The 20892-nt window shown below is 47.4% G+C and overlaps 1 protein-coding gene across 2 annotated transcripts in view; it reads right to left on the bottom strand.

The window, feature by feature from the left end:
* PLCB2 (phospholipase C beta 2) overlaps positions 1-17533 on the bottom strand; it is a 48425-nt gene extending 30892 nt beyond the window's left edge. For both annotated transcript variants that reach the window (XM_067558165.1, XM_067558166.1), the window contains exons 1-6: positions 17438-17533; positions 13552-13629; positions 9785-9853; positions 5264-5404; positions 4678-4757; positions 50-103 (exon numbers count right to left, since the gene is read on the bottom strand). In XM_067558165.1, coding sequence (XP_067414266.1) covers positions 50-103; positions 4678-4757; positions 5264-5404; positions 9785-9853; positions 13552-13629; positions 17438-17521 — 506 coding nt within the window. In that variant the 5' untranslated portion in view covers positions 17522-17533. The remainder of the gene's footprint in view (positions 1-49; positions 104-4677; positions 4758-5263; positions 5405-9784; positions 9854-13551; positions 13630-17437) is intronic.
* Positions 17534-20892: the final 3359 nt, after the last annotated feature.

Raw genomic sequence — 20892 nt, 5'->3', positions numbered from 1 at the left:
TTTCATCTCTTGAATACTAGAACAACGAGGTATAAATGCCTGTACTCACTTCTTGACAGGAATTTTTCCTTCAGCACTGAGCTGCATCTTCAGCTTCACCAGTCTGTGAAAAAGAGCAAATAGGACAAGAAAATACTAGTATAACCTTTCCAGGCCACACATGTCAGGACTCAGGGAGTAGGAAAGAAACACAGATATTCATTGCCAAATAGAGTCCTGTTCACAGTCTTGTTGTAATCGTGTTGGTCCCAGGATATGAGAGAGACAAGGTGAGTGAGGTCATATCTTTATTAGACTAACTTCTGATGGTGGAAGGCACGCTTCTGAGTTATATCAAATTCTTCTTTACGTCTGGCAGATTTTGAGATTTAACCCACCAGCAGAGGTTTGTTCCCAGACGTTGGGAAGGAGGCAGAAAAAGTCAGGCAGTCAGTGGCGTACTGGGGCTCTCTGGTGCCTGCGGGACAATACATGAATTTGTGGCCTTCCCCCGCCAGTCAGCGGCAGCATCCCCTGGGGGGGGAGGGTGTCTGCGGGCACGTTTCCTGCTCTCCCCAACCCACCCCACACCAAGGGGGCCATGCACCCGGGCGCCAGCCTGGTGGGGGGCGCTGGCTGGGCCCTCCTCCTCGGAGCCGCTCCCTGCTGACATCCCTGGCAGCCGCACTGACCCAGCCCAGCTGAGCTCCCTTGCTGCGCACAGCGCAGGGGCTGGAAGTGGAGGTGGAGGGGCCGGTCACAAACTCAGCCAGTCACAAACTCAGCTGGTCAGAGCTTTTGGCACTACACCTGGTTGGTGCGGCTGCCGGGGATGTGAACGGGGGATGGTTCCTCTGAGGAGGACCCAGCTAGTGCCCCCCGATCCCCTAGGCCGGTGCCCGGGGGCATGGCCCCCTCCTGCCTTCCCCTCGGTCTACCACTGGCAGTTAACATAGTTTATAAATACTTAGGTACCACAGTGAGAGATGCCTTAGAAACACTCAAGGGAGGTTATTTGTTGCTCTACAATGATCCCTGGGGTCAGTTAAATAATATGACACAGCCTTGCAAAGAAAGACTCAGCATTTGTCAAGGCTAATGTGGTGCTGGAGGGGTTCTTCCCTGGATATAACTCTCGGGGCTCTGGATTTAATTGCTTTGGTATAATATGGAGCATGCACCTAACTGGCTCACTGTGTACTTTGGTTTCTGTCACTGTCATTATGGCTATGGCCTTGTCTACGCTAGCACTTATGCCAGCAAAACATATGTCACTCAGGGGGGTGGTTTTTTTCACATCCCTGAGCGACAAAAGTTTTGCCGGCATAAGTGCTAATGTAGACAAGGCCTATGTCTACACTACCCACCACTGGCAGCGGCATGTAGTGTAAGTGTAGCTGCACGTCACAGTGAAAAGCACACCCACCTGAGCCTTCCTCCGCTTCCTCTCCCCACCAGAGCCTTTTCCCTGCTGTAATGGGCATGCTCAACTGTATGATACTGTTCAGCCACAAGGTGGCACTGTGTATAAATCCCTTATTTAACAATTCTCAGCCAAGGATCTTATGATGAATATATCTGGTATATATAAGCAAGCTCTGTGACCAGTCCACATCTGGTACAGGAGCATGACATGGTGTCAGGAGTAAACTAAGAACAGAAACAGAAGGACAACAGCAAGAGATGTTGCAGACAGAAGGAACAGCAACAAGGATTGCAGGATCTTATCAATATGCCACTCTTCAATGCCCCAGAGAACTTCAGCTTTGACAAACCTTCCCATTGGACAGACTGGAAAAAGCATTTTGCAAGATTTTGAATTGCAAACAAACTCCACAAAGAAACTGGAGATATATGGGAATCTACTCTAATATATGCTCTGGGGAAGCAGGTAGCACATATCTTTAAATCCTTTGATTTTACTGAAGACAGTCACAAGACCTTTCTATAGTAACAAAACCACTGAATGAACTGTTGGAGGATGTCTACACTGCAACTAAAGACTTGTGACTGGCCCACATCACCTTGGGGCTTGGGCTGGATACCAGGCTCTGGGACCCCGAGAGGGGAGAGGGTCTCCGAGCTCAAGCTCCAGTCCAAGTCCAAATGCCTACATCACAATTAAACAACCTTGCAGCCCAGCCCAAGTCAGCTGACATGGGCCTGCCACATGGGCCTGTTTAGTTGCAGTATAGACATACCCTTAAAGTCCAACACATCTTGGCTAGGGGGGCCAAAACAAGACATTTTCTTCAAAAAGGTGAAAGGAATGATCTCAACAGCTGTGGTTCTCCAGTACTACCATGTGACCAAACCCACAAGGGTCAGTGCAGATGCAAGCAGCTATGGCCTAGGTGGTGCATGGTTGCAACAACAAGGCTCTGAATGGAAGCCAGTTGCATCGTGCTCTTGCACACTTACCGAAGCAGAAAAATGATATGCACACACCGAAAAGGAGAACCTGGCAAGCATATGGGCACGTGAGAACTTTTACAGATATTTGTGTGGACTGATAACAGACAATAAACAGCATGTAACTTTCATCAATGGAAAAGACCTGGATCAAGCACCACTCAGATGCCAACACTTGTTGCTAAGATTAATGTGATTTAACCCGATTGCTAAATATGTTCCTGAGAAAATTCTGGTGGTAGCAGACACTCTATCACAGAGCCCAGTATCGCACTTAGCTATGCATGAGCTTGAAGATGATGTAACGGTGTACATGGATGCTATGGATGCATACAGACCAGTGTCAGAAAAGCGACTACCCCAGCTAAAAAAAACCCAACCTTGATGGACATGCAACTTCAGGAAGGTCTAAGTAATATTAGGGGTGCTGACCCAAATATATAAAGGACACTAAAGGAAGTGGCAAGAGATTACTTTGCAGTGTGTGGACAATTGAGTCAAATGGACTCATGATTAAAGGCAATTGCATCATAATTCTAAACAAATGAGAGGAGTAATCCTAAACCTCATCCATGAAGGACATCAAGGATTAATTAAATTATGTGAACAGGCCAACCACTCAGCGTGGTGGCCAGGCATCAGCAAGGACATGAAGAATAAAATATATGCATGTGAACATTGCAGAACTAACAGACCAACACAACACAAGGAACCTTTCATAACAGCACCTCTACCAGACAGATCTTGGAAGAGACTCTCTGCATATTTATGCTAATTTAGAAGACATCATTACCTGGGCATCATGAACCATTTTTCCACATACATAGAAATAGTGTATTTGAAAGACATAACATGCCACAGTATTATCGAGAAATGGAAGTGCATTTTTGCTTACTTTGGTATTCAGGAACAAGTAGTGATGGATAATGGACCACAATTCACTGCAGGAGAATTTAAGTCATTCCAAACAAAATATGATTTTGATCATATTACTAGCAGGCCATATTACACACAAGTAAATGGAGCAGCAGGAAGATCCTTTCTTTGCTCTTCTGTGTTATAAATCAAAACCAATAGCAGCTATTGAATATAGTCCAGCACAAGTTCTGATGGGAAGACAACTCAGAACTACTATTCCAACTTTGGAAAAGAACCTATTTCCAAAGTGACCAGAAATGAAAAGAGTAGCTAAATTGGATAAAAGGGCTAACAAAGCTTATGAACACTTTACAACAGATGTCATTCAGAGAACTGCCAGGTCTAGAATCTGGTGACCGTGTTCGTGTCAAATTGGATGGAGAAAAAGAATTGATAACTCCAGCTGTCATAAAGAAAAAGAATTCAGCACCCAGATTAGATGTGATTGAGACCAACAGTGGAGAGTTCAAAAGAAATCATCAACATCTCCTGTTTGTGTCTCAGAAAGATCAACGGAGCAAACTCTACAGATGGCAGACGCACAAGCAGCAGATGACTCAAGGATTCCAAACTGACCACAGCCAATCATTGCAACTATTGGACAGCCTTGCCCCACTGCCAGAGCCTTTTCCTGCAGTGGGGGAAGGGCTCCAGCAGTGGGGACACAGCAGGATGCTACATTTCTAAAAATAGCAGTGTAGCCAGGGAGGCACGGCTTGGGGAGTAGAGAGCCATGTAGGGCACGTACTCAGACATGTACCCACAGTCTTCAGGAATGTCTTTACTCTGCTCACCTAAGCTATGCTTCACTGTTTACACTGTTATTTATACCCATGCGAAGGAGACTATTCATGTATACACACTTCATGTCACCAAAAGAAGGGTGCAGTGTAAACGTGCACAAAGTGATGTCAGGGACGTGCAGGAATTTAAGTTTGACCCCTTTTGGAGGGGCACATTCTGGGGCTCCCTCCCGCCTGCCGTGGGAAGAGCTCACTCTTCCCTCTCCCCTCCCTGGCCCCAGCCCCATCCAGGCCCCAGCAGGAGCTCTCTCTTCCCTCCCCCCAACTCTGGCCTCAGCAGCAGCTTGCTCACCCTGGGGCTGGAGGAGTTCTGTGCCCTTGTGATTACTGGGGGGCCTATGTCCCAGCTTGCCCCCCCCCTTGTGAACGCCCCTGAGCGGCGTACAGTCAGCTATCAGCATTACACCTCTTGTTTTGGGCAACTGAGTTCAGACAAGATTTGTTGCTGAATTACAGAAGCCCTTTGCTCCCAAGGAGCCAACCCTGGCATCATCCCCCAGGGAGATAGGCAGGGAGAGCAATGGGCTGGAGTTTTAAAGAGCCAGATTAATTGGAAGACACTTACATTTTCTCCAGGAAGGTGTAGCGAGATGCATTGGATGTAAGTGGGTTTCTAACGATGGCCATGATATCCTCAGCCCAGCTCTGGGAACAAAAGATAGCATCAGGCAAATGCAATCAGAGGTTAGAAAAGTGCACCGATCAGTGGCATCTGCACTCTGAATGGCACTGACCGCCCATCCCATCCTCGCAGCCTGGCTACAGTGAGGAGCGGTGCTCACCCTCCAGCCCCTGCCACCTGCCTGGTAAGAGAGGGACTAACCTTGCACGCCTGTTTCTACCATTCACCTACAGTGGGAGCTTGAACTTGCCCTGCTACCCCTCTTTTTGTCCAATTTAACTGCAAGGAGGAGGAGGAACTGGACAGCAGCAGCACGTCAGTTTTCTCCTTCTGCTTGTTGGCACTCCAGGGTAGAGCTCTTTATCCCCCTCTCTTTTGGAACCGGATTCCTATGCCTTGCAGCTGGCGAGCTTGTCAGTCCTGCTCAAGAAGCAGGGATTTAGAATTCCTACCCTCCCTTTTCCACCTATACTGTGAGTCCAAGATTTCCCTGGTGGCCCAATCCACATCAGCGAGCCAGCACTGATACCTTGCCAACACTCTCTTTGTAGGAGACAAAGTTGTGAAAAGTTAAATCCACCATATCGGGGCCGGACACCACAGTCAGAGTCTTGAGCAGGAAGTTGTTGTCTGGGAAATCCAAGTTAAAAACTTCTCGGAGTTTCTGGCTCTGCAAAGGGAAACAAGGTTATCCTGAGCACATATAAATGATGTGGGGATGGGTAAACTGCCACCAAGAAAACAAGACCCAACTCAAACCTTTACTCAAATTCACATTGAACCTTTATGGAATCTGGAAAACGTTTTTGAAAAACCTTTTATATTATTCATTGTCACTGTGTACCCCTGTACTTCCTGGGTCCAGTAGGAATCAAAATATTGTGATACATGCTACTAGAGCAGCCTGGGATTTCTGATCTGACCAAGAGGTCTCAGGAGAAACTTCTCCTTGTGAAATCTCCAGTCCAAATTTGCAGACATTGCAGGTGTTGTAACGAATGGAACAAGCTGACTGACACCACTGAAGCAGGGTTTTTCTTGTCAGCCTACATGACACCCTTAAGGCTAGATTACTGCATATTCCTTGCTCCAACACCGCCATAACATCATCTTTTCCCAGTGCAGTTGGAGGTGTTAATTATGATCTTTAAAGTCCTGCATGGTCTAGGACCCAGTTATCTGAGAGATGGAGTCTCGCCCTGTGTCTTGTGCCAGTAGTTGTGATCACCTGAGTGACACTTGCTGCCAGTTCCTGGAGTTGGCCTGTCTGTATGAGCATCAGAGCCCCTCCACTCTGGTACCTGCCTCCCCTTTCTCCCTCCTCCCCCCAACATTTTTGGTCTGCTACAGCCTGAGTTAGATCTTTCTGACCTTTAGACAAGTATAGACATTTCTGATTGGTCTCCTATGTATTCCATTTACTGGATCACATTAGGAGTAATACATGTCAATTTGTAGAGACGTTTTGTAGAATTATTTGACATTAATTTTCTTCATTAGCCTGTCAAATCTCCCAAACGTAAAGTACTGAGGTGATGGACACCATTCACAATGAAATCAGTAAAATTCACAAATCATGAAATAAGTGCGTTAAATTCACTACATAAATGTAATCCTCCAGCCAAAACCCAGAAAGAGCCTGCCCCTACCTCTCTTGCTGTCAATAGCAGAACTGCCATTGATTTCAGTAGGAGCAGCAGCAGGCTCAAAGACTTCTTGCTGAATATACGCTGCTAAACTTTTAATCCACTACCATAAACGTAGTGGGCCAGCTTCAGAGGTGATGCCTAGTGGGTATAAATATAAGGGCAACTGAGTCTACACTAATGTAACTTGCAAATTGAGGAAGATGCAAGTTACAGTCTCTTAGATTCACTTTCACTAACCTCTGAATTTGGCCCAAAGCCTTGGAGTGTGTCTTCACAGCAGAGTAAGCTCTAGCTAGCTAGCCTGGCATGGCATGGCTAGCTTTCAGTGGGGATGCTCCACCCATGCTAAGTGCTACCCATGTAACTGCATCCACACTGGTGCTGTACTAACCCATATGCTGGGATGAATTTCTAGTGTGCTTAGGGATGGCATTAAACTGGACCGCTCTATCAATTCATTTGCCTGGTGCTCTCCCTTCCCTAGCATGGAGCTACTGCCTGTAGCAAGAACATGAGAATAATACTTTAAGTAAATAATTTCCAAGGGGAGTTACTCATTATTACTGCAGACAGCTCTGAAGGCAAAAGCAAACATCAGTTGGCTGCAAGTACTGTTAATCAGAATGTCATTAAGGAAATCAGTCTGCAAACCACAAAGCGATTCATAGTGTACCCTACTGACTGCGCTGTCTGTTTCTTTCTTGTCCACTAAGCATAAAAATGTCATTTTGGGTACATTACCCCCAAATTATGGGTCATGCTGACATCACACCATATCTTTACTAGAAGGTTGGTGTCAGCTTCTGGCAACTGGCAGCACAAGCGGATGACTTCTTGGACAGCACCTCCATTCAAATGCTGTGGAAGTGCAGCAGAAATGAAGCAGGCAAACTTGAAGTCAAAAAGCCATTGCAGAAGAAGGGTGAAGTTAGACCAGAAAGTACATCCCAGATAGAGTTGTGGGAGAAGATTGGAGGGCTACCAGAACCTGTGCTTGATTAGCCTGCATTTTCACCACAAAGTAGGGTGGGCTGCCAGCTCAGGCTGAAGCACAACCCAAGATCAAGGTTATGCCCTCAGCTGTGATTGCTAGCTCAGGCTTAAAGCACCCCCTAACCAGGGCTTAAGAGGTTTCTGTGTGTGGACAGAAGGAGGCAGGGCTAGGGCACCACCTGGGCTAACTCTGCAGCGAAGATATAGCCATGTAAAACACATGCAAATACATGCTTGTATTCCATTACCATTCAAATCCCAGCTCTTCCTTTCCTGCCACTGAGTTTTCTGTTCACATTTGGATTGTAAATGGCCAGGTTTTCAAAACAGCTCAACACCCAGAACTTCCTATGTGCTTGTAAAATGCAACATACACCAAAGGCATGATATAAATTACAAGGTGTTCCTTTTCAGGCATTTTCTATTGTATTTTTGTTGATTTCTATGCTATTTGAGTGTGTGGTAACCATGCATCTTTAGGAAAATGTAGATCCCACTCCAGGACTATCAAACTAGCATCTGCTTCTTTCAAGAGCAAAGCAGCTCCTCTCATAGGGTGATTCCAAATGCCAGCATATCATGAATGCATGGGGGCGTGAAGACTGGGACAGAGACTTAAAAAAAAAATCACTCAGAAAACTTCTATTTTATAACCAAGTGGGAATCTCTACCACCGTCTTGTAGTTTTATTTTGTGATTTCTGTCCAATGCAGAGGTGTGTGTGTGTAGCACATGCTCCCCTTTCTGTCATTGCATACTCAGCAAGACCCTTGGTATGATCAGTTCAGACTTCACTGATCCTCATTACAAAGGGCATCATGTCATATGATTTCAGGCTTGAATTTAACTTCATGCTACATGCTGGCTGTTGTCCAAATTATTTACCTCCCACATACTAAACCATGAAACTGAGACAATAGAGAAATTGTGGTTTATGATGAACAAGTTTCCTGTATTTGTTAGAAACAGTCTCCTCCTCCCCTTCCTTCTCTGTTATTTGGTGTTGCTTATCAAGCAGGTAGGTTGTTGCTCACACTTGAGTCTTGACAGTCTGAACGTTGTCATATAAAACTGCTACCTTTGAGTTTGGTCTGCTAGACAAACTCATCACATTCAGTACTTGCAATGTCTTCATATTGTGATCTCATGACATAACAATGTTTTCAGCTTTTTCACCTCAAAGCACTTTAAAAGCATTAACTAATGAAACCTCACAACACTCCAGTTAAAGTAATTGTTATCCCCATTTCACAGATAGAGAAATTGAGGCATGTAAAAGCTTTAAATAGGGAGTAAGGATGAACTTGTGGTTAAGGCTCTGGACTGGCTTTAACTCCCAGCCACAGACTTCACTTATGACCTTGGACAAGTCACTTACTCTCTGTGTGCCTTCGTTTCTTATCTGTTAATGGGAATGATCCCAGTTCCCTTCCTCAGAGGAGTTTGGGACAGTGGAAATATACTTTGCAAACCATCAACCCAGTGATTCAATTTCAAACTTGATTCTCCTCTCTTTTTCCATTCCCCTGATTTCCGTAGTAGCCTCACCTGAACAAACCAGAGTCGGAATCCAGGGAATCAAACTCACCTATGCAAATATAGGCAAAGGATCATGCCTATTGCACGAGATGGAGAGAAAGCAGCCATTCCCTAGACATCGTGAAAAGGCTTATTACTAAGCATTCTCTCGTTCTCATGATGGTGATGGCTGTTCTGCTGACGTGTGTACTGATGGCTCTGCAGCTCCTAGTCCTCACAAGATTTAAGACCGCATTGCTCTGAGGAGCACAGGTGGCTACTATGGAGTTGTGGGAGAGGAGTTATTCAGGTGACGTTCCCTCAGCTTTTGCTGTTGCCGGTGGGAAAGGGTCACTCTGACCATATGGGAGTTGGGAACACAGAGATTCCACAGTCGCCCTAGGTAATTTGTTCCAGTACATAACTATCCGTACAGTTAGGAAGTTTTTCTTAATGTTTAACCTAAATCTCCTGTGCAGTAATTTAAGCCTAAATGAATTTACAGGCTATGGATCCATGCTTGCTTCTGACCCATTCCCATCTATGAGTGTCCATACAGCCCACTGTGGTAGCACTCCTGTGTCCGAGCCTGAAAATCATGGGTGGTTCAAGTCCTAGTCCAAGGTCTGTGCATTGCTGAAACTACAACGTAGCCCTAGGACTGTTAAAGATGCCACCCTTCATCTGAGATGTTTGGATTACATGCATAAGAAGTGTTCTACTGGGTCCACAGTCACTGCTTTGCTAGTTTCTAACCCACTGGTTGGCGAGAACTCTGTGCTGTGCTTTGAGATACCTTGAGGACAGTATGAAAGGTGTTATCTATGCAAACAGGTGGCCCGTGCTCCACCAGGGGCTCAGCCTTGGACAGAAAAGGGTCACAGACTCACCTTGGGGATTTTGGCAAATTTCCCTACTCGGGTGTCTCGGATGCTGGTTATATCCAAAAATTCCATTCCCTGCAAAAGAATAAAAACAAGGAGGATGGCGGCACTTGGAGGAGGAAGGGCACAGACAACAAGAGAGGGAAAGGCTGGAAAGGGAAAGGCAAGGCTCTCTGGCGGCTCTCACTCACAGCCCTGTATTGGGGACAGTGAGGAACGGCACTTCAAGAGCAGGGACAATGGCACAACTCCCAGTCACACAGAGACAGCATCTGCTGCAACACTGTGCAAGCTGATCAGCTCCCCTGGCCCGTGCAGAGGGGCAGTGACATGTGGCTCCACCTCCATCCTTTCTGGGGGAGCTCCTGGCAGGGAACAGTTTCTGGGGGCAACAGAGCACAAGGTCTGCAATTCTGTTAAGCTCCTGCCCGGATGGAAAACAACTTGCACACCCAAGGGCAGACCACAAACTCACCCTAAGGAGGCAGGGGAGAGGCTGAACCAGGGGTGGAATGCTGTTCAGTAAAGCCCCATTACTCAGATATGGTGATATATCTTAAATGAAAACAGGGATTCTGCATAGAGTCCTGGAAACATCTGGCAGGATATGCAATGCTTAGTAAGCACTCAAGAGGGAGGGCACCACACTTGTACTAACTGAACAAGCACTCAGCTCTGGCCAAGTCTGCTCAGACTTGTGGAAACATCTAGTTCACAGTGGGCATACTTGTAATTAACATAGCTCCTCCCACAGCAACATGACATCTCACTCCCATACGGGTGCCTGGAATGCCTCTCAGGGTCAAGAATTTATCACTGGACCTGGGGTCAGCAATATGATGATGTGTGTCCAGGGCAACTGAATCAACTACCAGTCCAGCCATGGCAAGTAGCCAGTGACAGTCCATATTTCACCCCAATCCATCACCAGTTACCCATGTCATCAGCCTGCCCATTGCCCCCCGTCAGCCCACTAGTGTCATTTTGCTAATTACCTGTGTCAGTCCACACATCACGCACATAAATCTACCACCCGGGTCAGCCTGCTCTGTGGCTGCATCAGCCCCCCCATTGCCCCTGCCACTTTCTCCATATTGGCCAGCCTATGGCCCAGGCCTGCCCACATGCTGCCGGCAGCAGCCTGCCTATCAGCTACGTCCAGCAGCAGCAGCAGCCGTTGTCAGCTCACACAATGCCCCGAGACTCTCAGTGTGGGAAAAGTGCCAGACAAATGCTCCTTGGATGTAAAGCAGGCGGATGCTCCGTGTGGCTCTCAGATTAGCGTCTAGTACAAACTGTAAACAAATCTGCTATAACTGCATTTCCCAGTCAAATTAGGCACCTGTGGCTCCTCTCATAGCAGCAGGCCTGCTCCCCAGAGCGCCCCAATGCCAGTACCATGCCTGCTGCTCGGACCCTTCTGCAGGATCAACATTCTTTGCCCAGTTAGCAGCAGGCCTTGTCTCCATTGCATTCTCCACGTCTGTACCCCTCGCACCAGTTACATACACAAATGCCCCAGGAAACTGTTTGTCAGAAGCTGGTGACGGGATGGATCACTTGATGATTACCTGTTCTTTTCATTCCATCTGAAGCACCTGGCACTGGCCACTGTCGGAAGACAGGATACTGAGCTAGATGGACCATTGGTCTGACCCAGTATGGCCGTTCTTCTGTTCTTAAACTACGAGAGTTTTGTGGCACTTTAAGGACTAACAAATTTAATTTCAGCAGGCATAAGCTTTCGTGGGCTTCAGCCCACTTCCTCAAATGTAGTTGGTAGAAATAACACAGCAAATATTGGCAACATATATAGGAGGCAACATATACATATCCAAAGTTTGATATGTATATCAAAGTATGCATATGTATATGTTGTATACCAAAGTATACCAAAGTATGGATATGTATATGTTGCCTCCTATATATGTTGCCAATATTTGCTGTATTATTTCTACCAACTGCATTTGAGGAAGTGGGCTGAAGCCCACAAAAGCTTATGCCTGCTGAAATTAAATTTGTTAGTCCTTAAAGTGCTACAGAACTCTGGTTGTTTTTGCTGTATACAGACTAACACGGCTACCCCTCTGGAACTGTTCTTAAACTGAAGTTCTGTTATTTTCGGGTGGAGGTGGGAGGGAGCATCACAGCATCTGTCAGGTTTACACAAACTGGTGTTTCTGCTGATTTTGGTAAGTCTGTTCCAGAGCTGCCCGCTTGTTCTGCTGTGTTGCTGGAGCAGGAGGAAAGGAAGCAGACACCCGTAGCATTCCCTATAGCCCCATTCCTACAACCTGGACGAGTAGCTAGAGCGTGCTAGAGCAGAACACCAAATGTTTCAGAAGGACAAATGCAGCTGAAGGGACTGCAGCCATTTCAGAGGAGGAGACCTTACACCAGATGCTGCTGCTAATAGCTCCTTATCTCACACTCCTTATCTCACACTACTGCCCAGGCATTATTGTGGCACTGCTCTGAGGGATTTCACTGTGCTGGAGCCCCAGCTGGATTGGCAATCACTGCTATGAGGAGACCCTCAGAGTGAAGATGTCACTAATAGCTCCCACATAGTCCCAGCTAGCACTGCTGTGCAGTGTTACTGCTGCTGTTTCTTTATCTATCTGCCCTGCGTCAGTATGTGGGTCGTGAGGAGGAAGCGAAGCTGAACCACAGAGGACTAGAAGGAGGAAGTATGTAGGCCCAGCCTCCCAACGGCCCAGTGCTCTCTGCCTCTTTGTTCCTGATCAGCTCCAGGGGATCTGGACCATCTTGCCTATCCCACTGTGTCTTCCCCCACCCACCCTACGCCAGCAATGGGAGAGCCAGCAAGCTGTGGTCTGCATGGGTACATCGACATTTGAGCTGGGTGGTGTGATTCCCAGCTTGCATGGATGTAGCTGCACTAGCTCTGCTCAAGCCAGCATGCTAAAAATAGCAATGTAGCCAGGGCAGCAAGGGCGACGGCTTGGATTAGCCACCCAAGTCCGTACCCGAGGGGGCCAGGTGGGTATGCATTTGATCAGCTAGCATGAGCTACCTTGGCTGCATTGCTCTTGTTAGCAAGCTAGTGCAGGTCCATCTACGCAAGCTGGGAATCACATTGCCCAGTTCAAATGTAGATGTGCCCTGTGTGTGCCACTTTAGCCCTGGGGAACCCTGTGGAACTGAGGCGCACTGTCTTCCACCTTCTTCCTTCCTCTGTTTTTTTCATCTCCTGACTGGATAAACTTCCTACGTAGTTCATAGAAGGATCAGAACATGACTTAGCTACAAGCGTGGTCCATACCCGTGTGAGGCATGTAATGGTGGTAGCTGTGGTCTAGTAGACTGTGCATGAGGCTCTCACGCAAGAGTCCTGGGTTGCAGTCCCAGCTCTGCCATTTGCTCATTTTGCACAATTCACTCAGCCTGGCTGGTAAATGGGGATAGTAATACTTGCTCACCTTTGTCAAGTGCTATGAGATGCATGGCAATAACAAGCTATATAGGTACAAACTAAATCTGTGCCAGCCAAAAAAGATAGTGCTCATGCCCCATCAGCACATGCAGCCTAGTTCCCCTGATTCCCTGCTCTTCCCTGGAATTTCCCAGGAAATTTCTGCAGGGGCACCTGCCACTGAAAAAGTAATAGTCCCCAGACCCTTTGTGTGGTGCTTCCTTCTAAGATGGGATGTGTTCACTAGTTAGCTGTCCAGCTGCTGTCCAAACCTCTTTGCTCTGGGTACTTTTACAAACTCCAGTTCAGAGACTGGGCTGGGAAGCTCAGCACTTACCTTATTCTGATACGTCCAATATAGATAAAAGCCCTTTGGGTCCACCCGGAGAATCACAGGAGAAGCATTTGTTGTGTCCTGACAAAACCAGGAGAAAGAAGGTTTAAAGTTTCTGTGACTCAGAGAATCGGTAAGGGGATGTAGGTTCAAATGCAGCCCAGGCTTGGTGAATCCTCTTCTGGCTATTCTGTGGTCTGTGTAAAGCAGTTAACTAGCTGGAGTTCAGCTCCAGCAAGTCAGAGTCCAGGGGTATGGAGACTGCCCTGTGCTACTACCCCTAATGGTGGGTCCCTCCAGATCAATGTTGAGGCACTTTGGCAGCGTAACGTGAAGGAAATGTGCTGCCAATGTGTCCTGTACCTCCCCTACAAGTATCCAAGGGACTTCAATCACCAGGGTTGGCACCTTCTGTGAGCACTAAACATTGCACTAACCATCCATCTGCCATGCTTGCCCTCTCATCATTCCCTTTCGCTCCCACTCTCTCGCCGATTCTGCAGTAAGCAGAAGGCTCACGCGGACACACATACCTACCCATTTCCCCATAGCTCTCAGTTAGTTCCCTGGCCTCACTGCTGTGAGCTGGAAGAGCCTTTGGGACACAGATGTGCAAATGAGAACACCGAGACCGCATTCCTAGATTCCCCCATATTCACCCACAAAACTCAGCTTCTTAAAACCAACCAGGGTCTTCAGTGTGAAAAAGCCCAGAAGGACCTAGTTTCCTCCTGGCCATGAGGAACAGATCCATGCTAGCTACAACTGTGTTCAAGCAGAGTTTATTCAGTGAATTTTAGTGCACCCAACGTTGTGAGATCTTAGATGTTACATAAATCATCATGAACTCTTGCTGAGAATTGGCACAAACCATGCTCATCCCTGCCTCCATCTCCCTCTTTTCTTAATAGGTAGGCTTCTCCCCCCCCTTTGGCTATAGGCCCAAATGAAGAAAAAGCCAGACTGAGCACACGCATCCTCAAACACATGCATCCAGGTTGGCCTGAGAGAGACTGCAGGAGGGAGTAAATTCCAGAGATGAGGATCTTCCAGCAAAACGTCCTGGAGTTCAGCCTCAGGGAGAGAGAGCAAGAGCTGTCTTGTGGAACACAACTGCTGCGATGTGGCATAGCAGGTGAGATGGATGTGGGAACCCAGGACATTCAGGGCTTTGTAAATGATAAACACCTTCACTTGCGCTTGGGAGTAGATTGTGAGCCAATGCAGAGCATGGGTTATATAAGATTTGTAATCACATCTGCTTGTCCCATTGAAGAGATTGGCAAGCATACTCTGCACTAGCTGAGGCTTTGCAATGGTCCTAATGGGTGGCCCTAATGACTAGGTATCATCTGTATTACAGTAACACTCAGACTCCCTACTCCGGATGGCACCGCCTTTGAAGTGGGCACTGTACACACACACAGAGTAAAGATGATCCCGGCCCCATAGCAGTTGCAATCTAAAATATTAAAATAAGCCAGCCTAGAGGGGGACAAAGGTGTAGTCTTTCTTTAGAGGAAAAGCTCCAATTGCTGGGCCAGCTGAAGATGCTAAAAGGCCCTGTAGGCCACTGCTGCTCCCTGGAAATCCAAAAGCAGTCGTAGTTCTGGTACGACCCCAAGACTGCAAAGGAAATACCTCCTTGACGGAGGAAGCAGACGTAATCTCCTTCATTTCATCAACATGTTTTCCCCCACCTGCCAACAGCAGCTAATCTGGAAACAGTTTAAAACAGCCAGCTTTCATCAGGGTCCTAATCTGGTCAGGTGCTGAGAAAGCAAAGGGGTCACAAAATCTAGTTCAATGAGAAGGAAAAGAAGAACCATGAATTGCCAGCCTACTGACAATGCTGCAGCCCAAGATGTCTCACCATTTCCCTTTGCAACCCCCCACCCCCAAACACATGGAATAGGAAGCATGACAAGATTGAACAATGTGAACAGAATAACCAAATCCTGGATAGGGATATTTTTTGCTGGAGAGCCATGCCATCGACTACCTAAGGACTAAGATCAGCATTTTCAACAGTAAACACTGTTTTTGGGGTTTTTGGTTTTTGGTTTTCTTTTGCAGGGGGAGGGTTCAGTTCTTAGATGAGACAACTTGGACTTTAGAGGTGCTGGGCACCCAGTTTTTCCAAGGGAGGGCCTTTACAAAAAAAATCAGATTCAAGATGTCTTAAGGTGGGCACCCAAAAGCTGAGGGACAGAAAATCAGTGGCAGCTCTTCAAAATGCCAGCTTTAGTCTATGCATCGTTGGCCAGCATGGTTCTGAGAAACAAAATACTAAGGAAACCACAGCAGAACCATGCTACCTGCAACCATGTTTAAAGACAGATATATTATGTTCCGCTCAGCTCTGGCTTCATTAACTTGTTTTCTACAGTGAATTATACAATTTGGGTAGAGCATCTGCCTATGGTGCCGTGCTACCAATGTCATTTTGACCTATATTATTTAGTACCATCCATTTCTCCTACCTGCATGCTACATCACCTACTTGCTTGATCACTTCTAGATTATCATCACTGATTACTGCATGTCCCCAGTCACTTCCCCCATCCCATACTGCTTCTACAAAGGATGGCCCTTTGTCTTCAAACCAGTTCTACATCCACTTGAGTAGCTCACCATCACCCACTACATAGCCACTTTTGGATCTTTTAAATGAGTCTCTTTTGCCATCTTGCATAAAAGCTTCCCTCAGATCCAGGCAAACAACCATATATCCACAACTCCCCCCTGGTCTATTGGCTCTGATCTCGTGATGAGTAACTCTTAAAAGGCACAGAGATCTGCTAAAAATGAAGAGATGGACAGCTGCGCCCTACCCCAGTGTGGGGGAATGCTGGAAGCCTTCCTGGGAGACAGTGAGCATGGATTCTTAGACTCAAAGGGATATTTAGCAAATTAATTCCCACCTTCTGTCCTGTTCCAGACCCCTTCCCACCCACGGTGATGAGTACCCAATGGAAAACTCAAACCAGTCACTTTGCAGATACAAGACAATGGAGGAGCAGGCAGCTCTGCACAGTTCTCAGTTAAAAACTAACCAAACCAGGCCTTTAAGCCCAATCCAGCATAGTGGGAAGATGAGCCTGTACATTAGCCTCCTTCCTAACATTGGTAAAGCATAGACTGAGTGGCCACTTGGGTCCCCATGTCCCAGGCAAGTAGCTCACAGACTAACCACATCAGCACGAACAGGGCTTCAGGAAGAGGGAACAGCTCACCACCATACCACCTTACTCCCGCCAGCAATGAGACCAGAATGGGAAGCAACTCCTCATCTGATTTTTTTGCCCTCCCTCTGCAAAACTCGAGAGCTCTTCTGCTTGAGACCCTGCAAATCATGCCCTGGCCAACCCCGCTGGAGAGCTGAGTGCAGGGAGTGAGCCTCTCAGCACAGGGAGACCTACAGCACCAAAGACATGTTTCCTTTGTTTTGGAGAGGAGGAGGGGAGCTGCCCTGACTCCTCGTCGTTACCAAGGCTGACCCGTGGAAGAGAAATGGGACCCCGATCCTACCACCAGAGAACTGTTTCATGGAACTAAGACACAACTACCTGTGCCCACAAAGGTCAGAGTACATTACCATCACCTCCATAGGGAAGGCTCTCACACACGTAGGCCCACGTCACCACCCCCATGTCCACACACACATGCACTCCTCAGCATCCCCCTCCTCCCACCCCTCTCTCTCCATGCATCAGGTGCTCACACATACAGCAGACATACATGCTCGCATTGCCCCCTCCTACTTTCTTACACACAGGCCGCTCCCCTCCGCCCCCCACACACAGGAGGGCAAGCACCCCCAGCCCTCCAGCAAGGCTTTGGCCTCTTCCATGCCCCAAGCACATGCAGTGAAAGCCCAGATACTCACATCGTCCCACTTGATGAAGCGCTCGCCTTTGGATAGATACTCCTTCACCTCAGGGGGCTTCAGGATGGGTGTGAGCATCGACATTCTGTCCCACAGAGCTGCCCCCCCCAGCCAACAGGGCAGCTGCGGGGCTTGCTCTTTCTTGGCCCCCCCCCCTCTTTATCTCTGCCTCTCACATGGTGTTCTCTGCCACCGCAGCCCTTGGCATCAGGAACCAAACAACCTCTTATACCCCAGGGAAACTTAGGGATGAGTCGCACAGACCAGTGAGGAGCCACTGATCTGCATTGTAAATCAGCAGCTCTCCTGACAAGCAGGTGGGTCCCAGCACAGGGATGAGAAAGATGAAGTTTACGGAAGAAGAAAGCCTGGGATGGGCTGAACGACACACACACATGCACACTCGAGGAGAGATCGACTCCTTAGAACTCTGCTCTACTGAAGTGTAACGTTAAGCTAACACTTCCGGACAGAACTTCCTTAAATTTTTTTTCTTCAGAACAAGTGCAGTCTCTGCCAGTGAGCCACCCAGTAGTTCAGCAATTTCAACAGACACCAGCACAAGAACATCAGTGCGCCTGGTCACACGTAATCAGCCCTCCTCAACACTACGGTATAGTCTACCTGGGTCAAAGAATGCATTTATTTTACAGTGCAGACTCCACTGATATGGTCCTCATCACTGGAGTATCTGAACACTTCAAATCTTTAATGGATTTATCTTCACAATATCCCCATGAGGTAGGGAAATATTATTCCCATTTTATAGATGGGGGAACCTGAGGCAGACTAGATTTAATGATTTGCCCAAGGTCATATAGGAAATCTGTGGTTGAACCAGGAATTCAACTCATCGGAGTCCTTAGGAAGACCCTTCTCCACTGGGCCATCCTTCCTACCTCAGGTTACCTCACTTTCAAAGAGGGGTAAGTGCCATGGGGGCAAATCACAACTTTCTTTACCTACACTAGGGGGGCTGCCCCATTGCAGTTGCACCAGCTTCTGGTCACCAATGGCTGAATCCAAGTATAGAAAAGACCTCAGAACAGACTGAGTGAGCAATTCATTAAGGTTCATTAGCCTTTCATGCCAACCTGGGCCCTAGATTTGACTTCAAACCATATGAAATTCATGGGTTTGGTGCGAAAGCAGGGACAGCGAGACAACTTGAATGGATTGTTGCTTTGTGTTTGGGGGTTCTTTTGAACTTTAAGCTCAGAGCAAGATTTATGGAGCAGAAGCAAATGCCAAGTCAAAACCAAAGGAAATATCTGTCAGGCTCCCTAAGGCAAAGCCTCCGAGTTTCCTAGTGGAGAACACTGTGCCTGAGAGATCCATAGGACAGAGTGTAAGGATGACACTCTGTTAACTGCAGAGGGTGCTCTCACCAGAGTGGGGTACAAGTACATTGACACCACCGTGCAAAAGGAACACCCCCCCACACTTTCTTCACACATACAGTTGAGTACACAGAGGGCAGAACTGTCTGTGTGTTGATTGCAGGTGAGGAGGGGCATTTCCCTGGTACATGTGGAGCGGCATTGGCAGCTGAGGAGGAGAGGTGTGCACAGACTGAAATGGATGGGGTTGAAGGCAGTTAACCTTTTTTGAATAAAATAAATGGCTGGTTTACTGCAACACACACCCCATCTCATATGATTTCCATATGTGAGCTGGGATTTCATAACAGTTCCCTTCTATGAAAATCAAGCTGTAGCAATTGTGGTTGTGATCTACACTCAGCCCAGCCACTGTTCACGGAGCCTTGAAGGGCAGAAAAGAATACAAAAGGAAGTACATTTTCACTGATAAAAATTGGCCAAACGCCAAGGGGACACTCCTGTTAGTCACAGAGGCAGCCTCAGTGTTTTGAAGTGGGCCTGCCGCACGATTTTCACCACACCGTTCCCCAACTTAACCCATCCGTCTGGTCATCCCGCCACTGTGCACAGGGCCAGCCACAGATCCTGGGGACGGGTCGTCAGATGTTTCTGTGGGGCATTCTCACACTTCCACTGATCCATTTTGTATGGAAATTGTTCGGTGCCATTAACTACAGCAGTAGCGAGTGCACCAGCTATCATAAAAAGCAAGGAGGGAAGCAATATTCTGACAGGGTCCTGCAGAAGAAGCAGAGCAGTCTGAACAAAGTTAACATCTTTTAAAAGCCTGTTTCAAGGGCCACGTCTCCCTACAAGTTGGGAGTCAGGGGACTCTAGAACTGGAGCCACGACTGGGCTTTGTACCTGTTCTAGTACATTTTAGCTATACATTGTGCTTTTCAAACATGCGTTTAATTAATCATCCAAGATGCTTGGTATTATCCCCATTGTACAGTTGGGGAAACGAAGACAGGGAAATGATGTGACTTGCCAGGGCCATAGAGATCCTCCATGTCAGAGCTGGGGTTAGATCACAGCAACCCCTCACTTCTGGCCCTGTAGCTAGCCCACTCAGTCTGTCATGCTACTGAGTTTCTACCACAGAGTGTACAGAGGTTCCACTAGCTGATCAGCTTCAGGCAGCCCTCTGGAAAGCAGCTTGTGATGTTCCTGGCCCCACTGATGGCAGTTTAGGCAGCACTTCCTTTACCAGTGCAGTGTCATCCTCTCTCAAATCAAGGCACCAGTGGCTGCACAGATCCCAAAAGCCAGAAGGGGATGAGTATAAGGGACATTATCAACAATGTGGGACTTTTAGGGCAAATCACAGTAACAAACATTCAACACTAGTGATTGGGTTACATTTTCAAAGCTAACTTTACAAGACACAAGAAACACAGGACCAGATCTATAGGTCCAGGTGAGCTATGCTCTGGGCAGGAGCAGTGGGAGGGATGCAATGATGGCTTAAAGCCTTCCTTGCTCTCACCTGATCACCTGCATCAGTCAGAGCAGTCTCAGAGCTGCTCTGTCTTATGCTGGCAGTAATGGCCCCCTCAGGGGCATTTGATCTAATCAGAGTTTCTGGAGCACAGTGCGTTGTGATGGAGGGTTTGGCAGGAGGTAGAATTCCCTGGGACTCCCCCCAGCTGCTCTAGGTGCTCTGGGAGGAGTGTTAAGGGAAAGGGGAAAGGCTTGAAGAGCTGATTCATATTTTTTTTAAAAAAAAGGAAAGTTGAGATTAGCTTTTTCACCTACATGCAGTGAAAAGCCGGAGGCTTGCAGCTGGGGGCCATCTGGGTGCAAAAGACCAGCCACAATTTTTCATCCCATTCATATTTCTGGCAACATCTATGTCCTGTGCTGCCAGCCAGATATTTCCATCCTCCCAAAGACCCTGCCCCAGGCATCTCCTCGCTTTCATTGTGCTATGACTGCCCCAACATAATGCAAGAACGTCCTGCTATTGCTTAGCTTGCTGTTACATAGTTTCAGTTTTCCTGGCTGAATAAGAATAGTGACTGAGTTGTAAACTCCTAAGAGGATGTGTACGTTTCTGCCGTTCAACCTGCA

Source organism: Emydura macquarii, unplaced genomic scaffold (genome assembly GCF_026122565.2).
Source record: "Emydura macquarii macquarii isolate MOO-44397 ecotype Brisbane River unplaced genomic scaffold, CSIRO-AGI_Emac_v2 contig_1876, whole genome shotgun sequence".
In the NCBI taxonomy this organism is placed as follows: Eukaryota; Metazoa; Chordata; order Testudines; family Chelidae; genus Emydura; species Emydura macquarii.
This window is presented reverse-complemented; position numbering and strand designations above follow the sequence as displayed.